General features: G+C 39.6%; 1 protein-coding gene across 1 annotated transcript; it reads right to left on the bottom strand.

Annotated features, from left to right (window-relative positions):
* Positions 1-2,424: 2,424 nt before the first annotated feature.
* Positions 2,425-10,744, bottom strand: ddx4 (DEAD (Asp-Glu-Ala-Asp) box polypeptide 4). The gene is given in 20 exon segments (XM_041966017.1): positions 2,425-2,502; positions 2,814-2,921; positions 3,173-3,443; positions 3,519-3,613; positions 3,815-3,965; positions 4,049-4,215; positions 4,312-4,441; positions 5,210-5,364; positions 5,452-5,604; positions 7,878-8,020; positions 8,120-8,158; positions 8,270-8,302; positions 8,521-8,580; positions 8,689-8,715; positions 8,825-8,869; positions 9,689-9,745; positions 10,147-10,199; positions 10,277-10,319; positions 10,559-10,613; positions 10,724-10,744. Coding segments are annotated over 20 exon segments (1,884 nt in total).
* Between the last annotated feature and the right edge of the window lie 1,067 nt (positions 10,745-11,811).

The following is an 11,811-nucleotide window of genomic DNA, read 5'->3' as shown; positions in this document are numbered from 1 at the left end:
GCACTCCTGACCCCTTGTGGCTGAAATGAGTCTAACTTTGTATCACATACAAATACAGTTTGGTGAACCACAGAGAACATAGAAAATAGAAGGGAAATGAGATCTGAGGCTCATTAATTTCCCTGTATACAGATGAGAGGTTTTTTATAACTTCTGTCGAGGGTGTTTAGGTGACTGGTTCAGATAGATGACAGTGGAGAGAAAAACAAAATGTGCATGTGGACGTGAAGGCTGTGGTGGAGTGGTGACCTCCCCAGCAGCCACCATCACTGACCTGTTTAAACTGTTTGCTGTGCTGGTGAACTCCTTCTGCTGACTCAGTAAGAGGAGGGAAGGGCTTTAAGAGGGTCTCACCCTCCCTGACCCCAACCCTTTGGCAATGTTCCATCAAATATATGTTTCCTGCTGTTCACAAACCAGTTCAACAAACTAACATTGATGCAAAGATTCTACAGATTTGTTTTCCCTGCTCATGAATTCAGATACTGAGATGTAACAAATCAATGAGACATTCTTAACAATGACACTGGAGGAATGATTATAAAACCCATTAAAAAGGATCTGGAACATTGTCAAAAGACCCTCGAGAAGCCCTTTCCTTCACTTCAGCTCTTTGTTTTTATATTAAAGGATGAAATGCCTGATATAATTTAGTTTTATTATTGTAAACAAATTTCATGAAAAGACCAAAGCCAACGTGGCATTAGTCCGTCTCAATACTTTTCAGACTCTGTTTATGCCACTCAAACCCAGACCCACTGCTTCCTGCAGAAGAATAATTCTTTCAAAAGGACTCACAAATAGAATTAAAATAAATGGGAGCTAATCAAAATTGGCATCTCTGAAAAGAGGTTGTCGACAAGGATGTCCCCTTAGCCCTACACTTTTCGCTCTCTTTATTGAGCCACTGGCTCAGGCAATTAGACAGGAGAAATATATAGCAGGCATTCTACTTAGAGGTGCAGAACACAAGATCTGTCTGTACGCCGACGACATTTTGGTGACACTCACAACTCCCGACGTGAGCCTACCTAAATTACTAACTTTACTCAAACAGTTTGGCCTGTATTCAGGATATAAACTAAACCTACACAAAACACAAACCCTTACTTTAAACTATGAACCTGAGGAAAATATCGGTAGAATGTGCACATTTAAATGGAAAGACAATGTAACTAAATAATTAGGAGCAGGGCTGTCAACAGACTTGCTGGGGCCCGGGGACAAGAGACCATCATAGGGCCCCCCCAGCACCCCCCTCCCCTCCCTCCTTAAGTGCACCAGGGCAGGGTCAAACCATTCTCTGCTAAGACGGGGGGTAGGGGTGTTGTGCAAAAAAAGGAAAATATATAAATATGTTAAAGTTTTTAAGCATATGTTGAGTAGAAAATAATATTTAATTCATCAGGCAATGATTTAATTAAAAAGAATTATGTGAATGTAAAGTAAAATAAATTAAAGGTCATTCAGGGGCCCCTATGGTCCTGAGGCCCGGGACAACATACCCGGTTGTCCCCCCCTGTCAACGGGCTTGCCTGGAACACAACACCGCTTTTTGATGACACATTGGATTACTGAGATCATTAAAGTAAAAGCTACACAACAGCATACACATACTGTTGCAATTTCCCTCTGAAATGTAGTGGAGTAAAAGTATTAATTGACAGTAAACAGAATTACTCACAAAGTACCTCAAAATTGTGCTCAAATATAGTACTTGAATAAAAGTATTTAGTTATTAGTCATTGACAAGTCCCTGCTTACACCACTTTCAGATCTAAAGATTTAGATCAGAGATTTTTGCTTGTATGTATGAAGACAATACAATGAAATCATCTGTCATACCAAATCATTCCCCTTGGACCACTCTATTCACCTGTCAGTGCTTTATTCCCAAAGGTCCTGAAGGGCAACATTCAACAGCACCATCACCTCTACTTGTGCACGTGTCTCTGACAGACTTCAATAAGGTTGAATTAATAATATTGATGTTTTGGAAATCCATTAATCAAGTACTGAACATTACATTAAACACTTGACAATAAATGTAGGTTTTACATTGGCCAACAGTTATTTATTGGCAATCTTTTATCTTGTGGAAAACAAATTAAAGTTAGAAAATGTCTTCTTAAGTTCTGACTTTTGGTCAGACATATTCCTTATAAATCGTGCAAATAATGATTAAAAAAATAAAACTTTCAACAATATGTCACTCAGTGTAGACTGATTAAGTTGTAACATCCAACTAAAGACCTGGTTTCCCCCATTTAACATCTCACTTGGCATTTGTAACTTTGTTCGGCCTAAGACAAACTATTTTTCCCTTCAAACAAGAACACTGGGATAAAATTCCAACAAACTGAACTTCTGAAAAGAGAATAACTCAGGCCAAAGCAGTGTGGCTGCGCTGCTCTGATATTTCCACTATTCCCATTCTTCATCATCTGCTGCAGCCTGAGCAGTCGGCTGGGTTTTCACACCGTTGTCTTGGGAAAATCCTCCCTGTGGACCCTGAGGACATAGTGAGACAAAAACATGGACTAAAACAATATGTATTGAGGACCTTGAAGGAATTTATTTAGTTTTTTTTTTTTTTTTTTGTCTTAATGGAAGTTATCACTATATGCAGTTTCCAAGTGAACATGTGTGTCAAATTAGAGGAATACCCTCAAGGTATTCCTGAAATATCACGTTTGCAAGAATGGGACGGACCACTGGACAACCAAAAACATAATGCCTCTGGCCACAGTTGTCGACAGCATGGAGTCATACAAACACAAGCGACTATAATACAGAAAAGTCAATGGAGTTACCTTCCTGGAATCTGAGGAGGCAAAGTTCTTCCTGGGGGGATTGAAGCCCATGGTATCATGGCTGCTGAATGCAGACTCCTCTAACCATGAGGGCACTTCCTGCTGGGCCTGCCAATCCCAGTCAACAAGGAAACAATGAAGGTCAACACTGACTGTGCTTTATGACCTTCCTAGTGATTCACAATTCCTGCACTTTACATGGCAATGAAAATAGAATGTTTTCTCAGGGGGGATAACTCAGACTCATAAGTATGTGCAGACTGAGCAAGAATATTCCAATTAGTGAAATAAAAGGCTCAGTATGAATGATTATATATACTGTGCTATCCATGTCTTTCTGGAGCAGACAGCTCTCTCACCTTGGACAGGACTGTAACCAGGGAGCGAGCCAACTGGCCATCAGCGTCAGGATCATAGAAAGACACCGCCCTCCCAATGTTACCACAACGGCCAGTTCTCCCAATACGATGGACATACTCATCAATGTTGTTGGGGAGGTCAAAGTTCACCACATGCTGTACATCTGGAATATCCAAACCACGGGCAGCTACTGAGGTTGCCACCAGGACCGGACATTTGCCAGAGCGGAAGTCTGCCAGAGCCTGCTCTCGCTCCCGCTGCTCCCGGTCACTGCCAGACAGCACAACACGTTACTATCTGCATTAAAACTGAGATCAAATTTAGTTTCCTTGACTTATCACTTACCCATGAATGCTGGTAGTTGGAACCTTTTCCTGGCACAAATAAGTAGCAATAAAATCAGCTTGTCTCTTGGTCTCGACAAACACCATGGTGCGCTCCTTTCCTGCAACCAGCATCAGTCATCAAAACCAACGCTGTAAAATAAGCTCATGCTCATGTTCCACAGTGGACAAGTTAAATTATTACATGTCAAGCTGGAACGTATCATTCAGTCCTGCAAGAGCTGCAAACTGTTTTGTGTTTAAAAGCTACACAAGGCAATGTAGTAGTAACAGAGTAACTTGACTTGGGGCAACAACATTACCAGTTGTCTTGAGGAGGTCAAGGAGCTGCTCCCTCTTGGAGAACTTGGTGACTTGGACAAATGTCTGCTCCACATCACTGCAGGCTCCACCCACCACACCCACAGCCAAGAACAAATAGTCGGTCTTGAGGAAGTCAGCCGCCAGCCTGTGAAAACACATGCTTCCATATCTATATATGCCAACCTCACATTTCAACAGTAGAAGCTGTGGTTTGATCAAGGGGCAGACCTCTGGATGTCCTCAGGGTAGGTGGCACTGAACATCAGAGTCTGACGGTTATTTTTGGATGGCATTCCTGGAGAGCCCACCAAGCGGCGCATGTCAGGCTCAAAACCCATGTCCAACATCCGGTCAGCCTCATCAAGCACAAAATACCGCAGCTTACTCAGCCCAACCTAGAGAACACATACCATTTCATCACACACTGAAGCCTTCAAAATCAAGACTGTATAACTCTGACGTAAATGTGAAGTGACTGAAATCTAGACTACCTTTCCTCTTCCAATCATATCCAGCATTCGCCCTGGTGTTCCACACAGCACACTGCATCCCCTCGAGATTTCTCTTATTTGGTGTCCAGTGCTGACTCCGCCATAAACCACTACTGGACGCACACATGTCCTACAACAGTGAGAGGAAACCGAGACAAGAAGCCAAGAGAATGTACAACTTCACACACGGCATCTTCTCATTTGTAGGGTGTATTCAACCTGTTTCTAGATGATTAATGGCCACCAAACATGCAGAGATACTTATATTTATGAAGAAAAATATGCCAGAAGCTTTTAGAGGCATGAATCATACTGACCCCTATCTCCTCTCTCTGCATTAATGTGCACTTTATTGACCGTGCTATGTTAAATGCAAAGACAAATTAAGGGCTGACTGACTTGAAACAATATTTTGGCTATAGCGTTTCTTCCTGCAATTTTTATTATAACTAAAGTTTAGTTGATATTTCTTCTGTCTATTGGAATGGAGTTTTGTTGCCTCAGAATATAAAATTGTTCTTAACTTGGTGAATTGTGCACATTTAGCTTTAATTCTCATTTTTATTTTAAAAAATCTTATGTATTTTATTCCACAGGAAAGCTATATTTGTTAAGCTCTAAACCTCTCCCAGTAACAAAGAGCACACTTCAATGGTTTAAGATGTTTCTTTAAAAGAGAGAGAGAGGGTGGAATATGTTACACATGTTTACCTGCCAATAAATAAACAGTTCATGATATTTTTTCATTTCTTAATTTTATTACTTAGTATACAATGTTAAGATTAGTTAAATAAATTATAAATAATGCCACATGATAAATAGAAGGCTTCAAATAGACCCTATTGATGCCGCTTGATGATCAACTTCCAGCGATCACCCACCCTTAATTTAAACATACCCAAAGGCGAACTTTCGGGCCTCCAGGTAAATCTGGTTGATGAGCTCCCTGGTTGGGGCAACGATGATGACTTCAGGCTCCTGGAGCTCACTGAAGGAGCTGGCTGCCACACCATCCGCCATCAGTTGCTGCAGAATAGGGAGCAAGAATGCAGCCTGGAGGGGAAAAGGTACATTTATACATGTAAACTTCTTGGCCACAAGCAAACTCACAGGTCAGCTGTTTATTCGCTCTTATCTCACCGTTTTACCAGATCCAGTCTGGGCACAGGCCATGAGATCTCTGCCAGCAGCAATGATTGGGATGCCATGCTTCTGCACAGGGGTCGGCTTCGTGTAACCAGACTTGTTGATGTTTTTTCTCAGGGACTCACACAATGCTGCCTCATCAAAAGTCTGAAAGAAAAAGAGTTGAATTGCACCCTAATTATGATAGTTACACATGGGCATCAGCTCATCAGTCTCCAATCTTATTGTTAGAGAAATCCCAGTGAGGTGGCAGCTTTTCAGGCAAATTCTAACACCTTCAGCTACAACACAGGCAACGCTTGACATTAATTTTACGAGGCACAAAATTACCTTTTACTTGTCCAGACACTAAACTCACTTGTACAGATAAAAATAATGATTTTTTTTTTCATTTTGTTTGCAATGGCTAATTAAAATGAACAACAGTTGAAAGCAAAATGTGTCAACATATAAATGATTAAATTTATAAATGTTATTATAGAGCCAATAAGCAACATCCAGTTTCATCTCAACAAGTGCGTTTCTCAGTAAAGCCTTATTACAATTAACCACAAAACAGGACAAAGCTCAGATAACACAAAAATGAGCAACAATAAATCAAACGGCTATGGACACCGCAGTGGGTGCAATAAGCATTCGGGTACAGAAATTAAACCACCTTCAACTTACTTACTTACTTACTAACAAGAGAAAGAAACACCATCAAGGCAGACAACACGGACATGTTTAAACAACCATCTCAACTGCAGCTACAGCCACACATGTAATCAAACAAGATCAATAATGTTTGAACTGTGGGCAGTTCCTACTCTGGGGAATACTTAGACTGACTCCTGATTGGTCAGTCGAGGCATTCAGGGTCGGATGCATCATGGGAAAAAACGCATTCGTTTCATATCGAAATTCTGAATGGTTTTATTTGACTAAATTTCTATTTGCATTGCAACTATTGAAAACCTTACTGTATGCGTAGACACGCAGGCCACTTATAAACAGGGCTGCAAATAACAATTATTTCTATTTAGATTTGTTTAATCAATTAATCAATTCTATGATCTGTAAAATAGCCATCCATCACCACTTAGCACAGCCTCTTTGACTGCTTGTCTTACAAACCAGCTACTACAAACAGAAAAGCAGCAAATATTCAAATATAAAAGACAATGTAACCAGTAACTGTTTATCAACCAATTCATGAATTACAACCGTTTCCAAAAAAGTTGGGGCACAAAAATTTAAATCGAAACAGAATGTGATGATTTGCACTGAAGCTACATATTTAATTGAAAATAGCACACAGACAACACCTCAAATGTTGAAACTGAGAAATTTTCTTATTTTTGAAAATTATATCCTCATTTAGAATCTAACATTTAAAAAAGGTTGGGTCTGGGTCAAACACCGATGTGTTGCATCACCTCTTCTTTTAACAACACTCTGTAAGCCTAACTGCTGTCAGTGAAATGTGGAATGGTTTCCCACTCTTGTCTCATGTATGATTTCAGCTGATCAACAGTTTGGAGTCTCCTCTGTCATATTTTACATTTCATAATACAACATTTTCAATGGGTGACACGTCAGGAATGCGAGCAGGCCACTTCAGCACCCGGATTCTTTTACTACAGAGCCAAGCTGTTGAATGTGGTTTGGCATTGTCTTGCCACGTGCCATGTGCACTAATGCACCCCCCATACCATCACAGATGCTGGCTTTTGAGCTGTGGGCTGATAACAAGACAGATGGTCCTTCTCCTCTTTAGGATGTGGCAGCCATGATTTCCACAAAGAATTGCAAATGTTGACTTGTCAGACCAAAGGACAGTTTTAGAGTTCGCTTCAGTCCATCTGAAATGAACTCGGGACCAGAGAAAGTGGCAGCATTTCTAGATCTGGTTTATATACTGTTCCTCTTTGCATGGTGGAGTTTCAACTTGCTCTGTATTCACAGAGAAGGTTTTTTTGAAGTGAACTGAATCTTTTAATGACATTATTTATATATTTTTGATTACTTTTCAAACATTATTCTTAAATTGGACTATTTGCCAGCACTCTGTCACAGAGTGGTGAGCCCCTACCCATCTTTACACTTCAGAGGCTCTTTTCATACCCTATCACGTTGCTAACCTGTTGGCTGTTAACTTAATTGTGAGATGTTCCACCAAGTGTTTTCTCTCAGCATTTCACAACTGTTCCAGACTCTTTTTTTTTGCCCATGTCCCAACTTATTTGAAAGGTGTTGCTGGCATCAAATTCTAAATGAGGAATTTAGAATGAGGTTTCAACATTTGATATGCTGTCTTTGTGCTATTTTCAAGTAAATATGTGGTTTCAATGCTTTGCAAGTGATTACATTCTGTTTCTATTTACATTTTACACAGCATCCCAATTTTTTTGGAAGCAGGGTTGGAAATTATTTCTTACCATAATTGCCTGCGGTGGATTGGTTCCACTGACGTCCACCATGATGTCATCATACTTGTCAAAGTTGATGCCTGTCTCATAGTGGGCAAAAATGGTGTCTTCATCTTCGGGGAGGGTTGGGGGAACATATGTGACCCTTGGTTCTGCAGGTTGGAACAGAAATTTGTTCTGATGCAGTTTGCTCATACTGTAAGACTACTTACTTTTTTTTTTTTTTTACATTGAACAGTTCGTTAACTTACTGTCACCGTCTCTTGCTTCTTTATTTTCTTTATCTTCCCCTGTATCAGACCCAAATGTCAGTCAGATCAGTGAACATTGTTTTAATCCCAACTGTATGGCTGAAATCATTCAGTTAATTATTAAAAAGCTATTTTATATAATATACTAACATTGAGCAGAGATGTCATCTTTTCCACAATCGCCTACAACAAAAGACACACACGACATTTACTAACATTATATTAATGTGTTAAAAAAAAAGTGTTAAATGATTGCTCATTTACGTCTTCCAATGTCTCCTTTCCCACCCATGTCACCATCTTCAACATATTATTAAATAGCAATACATTTCTTTGAAAACCTACATCATCAAGCAAAAAGCTGTCCTGCTGTATGATAACAGGACTGAATCAAGAAATACCTGGTCTGAAACCACCTCCTCCTCTGCTGCCTCTTCCTCTTAGGCTTCGTCCCCTAAACCCTATTCAGAATATACAGTATTAAAATACAAAGACTCACATACAGAAGATAAAACATTTCCTTTGTGGAAATTTTGTGTGAAGAAAATGAAAGAAAAAGGAAAACCTACTATTTTCAGGTTCTCCATTGTCATTTCCTGTAAAATCAAGGCAGTTCATATATATTCAACCAATGATCTGTAGGTATGTATAAATCAGTAGCACTGAGAATAGACCTCATTCCTCCTCTCAGAATCAAAACATTACCATTGAATTCACGGCGTTCCATTGTGTCAAATCCTCTGCCCCGCCCTGACAGAATAAACATACACAAGGTTAGGATGAACGCAGTTCAAACCAGTCAATTTTATTATAAATCTTCCAACTAACTCTGACTTAATCTGCTAATACAATATAATAATTGCTCTTCAGATCCCCCCCCCCCCCCCACTAAAAGTACCCACTTGACTTCTTTTCCATTGACAGTAGACGAGTTTGCCTTTGTTTATCCTGGGGTATCACATTCAACATCATCAACATGTGAAAAAACGGAACAGTCGAAAGCTGCATGGAAGCCAGTGACAATATTATGCTGGTTACTTTTTAATATCCTTTAAGAGATGATGACGAAATGATGACGAGATAATGGTTTGATAATTCTGTCTAAGATCAGCCCTGTCCTCGTGCAAACACAGGCAGCATCACAGAATGGAGGGGAGAGGCAGTGAGGGGAGTCATTGAAAAAAAAACCAACTCAACTCAGGACCAAGTTGCATCTTGTTGCATTATTGGACAGGATTATCCTGGTGGCCGATACATCAGCCACAAACAGAATTGGCTTTATTGGCCAACATACAAGGATATTGGCTTTGGTTTTTTCGTTTCCATCAATATATTTACACAGAAATAGACATTACTGCTAAGAAAGTAGAAAGACTATTGTCAAGGCATATTTGATACATATTTGAACATTTACTACCAATGAGTTTTTGTTTCACTGCATTGATGATTTCGGTCAAGTAAATCTTACTGTGTTTTATCAACTATTACAACAAATGAAGCAGAACAAAATGAAATTCTGTCTGTGTGGGTGGGTGGGTGAATTAATCACTGTCCGTGTCTCACCTCTGCCTCCTCTACCTCTGAAACCACCTCTTTCTCCTCTTGTGCTGTTCCAGTTGTCCCCATCTATAAAGACCAAATTGGAACGTCAGTACTCCTACTCAGGGGTTTCACTTCAGTTCCACACTACACCACATCCTACCAGGCACAGCTGCTGTGTGGCAGAGGCAGCATCAGTGCTTCTTCTGTATAAAATAATTATGTATGTAACAGTGGATGGTTAAGAGGACTAAATGCCCACTTGCAAGTAAAGGCATGTGCTCTGGATCAGAGTGCACTGCCCATGCAACCATGCATCCAACTTTTCTTAAATTCTTAATAAGAGGCAAAAATGACATCTTCCAATTGATATTGTTACATATGAAATGACACATTTATTTGATAATTTGTTGATAATTGAGAAACATGTAATCACTGGAAAAAGTCACTTCACTACTTATATATAAATAACATGAGATTAATGGCACCTGAAGAGAACAAGCTTTTAAATCCTTCTCCACCACCTTTTCCACCATGACCTGGAGAGAAACAGAAAGTTATTATGAATTAATATCCTCTAGAGCAGACTGTCATTGTTCATTCTTTCTATGTGATTCCCTTCAAAAGTCACCACTCTCAGTACTCCAGGAGTCTTCTTGTGGGCTTAAAAACACAGTGTTCCATGTCCAACAATGCAACATCATAACTTAAATACGGTTTTACAATCATCCTTATTGCCTGAACCACTTTATATCCACTAATACTAAGATGATTTCAGCAGATGCTAGTGGGCAGGAACATCAATTTTACATGTCAAACATGGATGTTAACGGGCTACTGAAGCATGCAATGTGTTGGCAGATTATCTGCGAATAATTTACATACATAGTAGTAAAAAAATACCTTCACTTAAGATGTGGCTGGCTATTGTGGTAGTACCAGCAGTAGTAGTTTCCTGTAGAGTGAGATGATTGAAAACAGGTGTTGACTTTCTGGCTGTGTGCATCCTATATACGACCTTGTTTAGATGAAACCACACCCACTTCTCTAAGACAAGACCCTTACCTCTTCTTCCCACTCATCCATTTTTGTTCACCTAAAAAACTCAGACAAAGTCAACATTAAAATACTGGAAGATGTATTACAATTACTTGCCATCATACATGATAGGACACGTTGTTTACATGACTACGAAGGACTGGGCAAAGCAAATCGATTGGGAGAAAAAAATATAAAAAAATATATATATAAATAAAATATTACAACAATAAATACATTTGTAATACTTAATGTTAACGTTATCTTAATTATTTGAAAGGAAAGGAAAGTTAGTTAGCCCCTCAAAAGACTGTCACAGCTCTTTATTGTCTAACACCGCGTGATTAATAAAAGTTAACCACAGACTTCTGCTTATTGCAATTTAAAGCTAGCTAGGTAAGTGTTATGCGCTAGCTAAAACGTCAGATTTAAATTTAGAATGAGGATGAAGCAAATGGGGCAAGTATCACATCCCTTCTATGCGTGCCCAGTTGTTGGTTACTGCTTATATTACCTATAAAAAGGTTATCCACTCTTTTAAACCAACTTTGCCAAATCTACTTGTAGCTAACATAAACGTTACCGTTCCTTGGCTAGCGAAGTGTGCTAAATTAACGTCAGTTAGCGCGACTTCTGGTTTTAAATTAACGTTAATTGATAGACTCCACAAGGGCGGGACGGCTCACTTTTGCTTCGATTTAGCCTCATTCTTTCACAAACCGGTCATATAAAATCGATTTTGAAAGAATATCGCTTGGCAAGACAATATAACTGATAATTTTAAGGCTGGGTGTCGGACACCCTTGTGCGAAAATTGATATGTATTCGCACTAAATACAGGCAGTGACGATAGCTACAATGGACTAACTCGGCATCGATAGTAAAGTATTGTTGGGAAAATATCCGCTCTGTTCAGTTAAAATGGTTGACAATCTGATGACGGCAATAAATACATACCTAGTTAACTTGCTTAGCCATGTTTTCTGAACGTGTTACTTACTTCTCTAAGGTAGAACTGGTGACTAGCTCCCGCGTGGCGTACCTGTTCTTCGTAAAGTCGCTGTTCACTGGAGCCGTGCTACGCACATCGAGCTGCTAGCTTGGGTTGCCAGTTC

The sequence above is a fragment of the Chelmon rostratus genome, chromosome 24 (assembly GCF_017976325.1).
Source record: "Chelmon rostratus isolate fCheRos1 chromosome 24, fCheRos1.pri, whole genome shotgun sequence".
In the NCBI taxonomy this organism is placed as follows: domain Eukaryota; kingdom Metazoa; phylum Chordata; class Actinopteri; order Chaetodontiformes; family Chaetodontidae; genus Chelmon; species Chelmon rostratus.
This window is presented reverse-complemented; position numbering and strand designations above follow the sequence as displayed.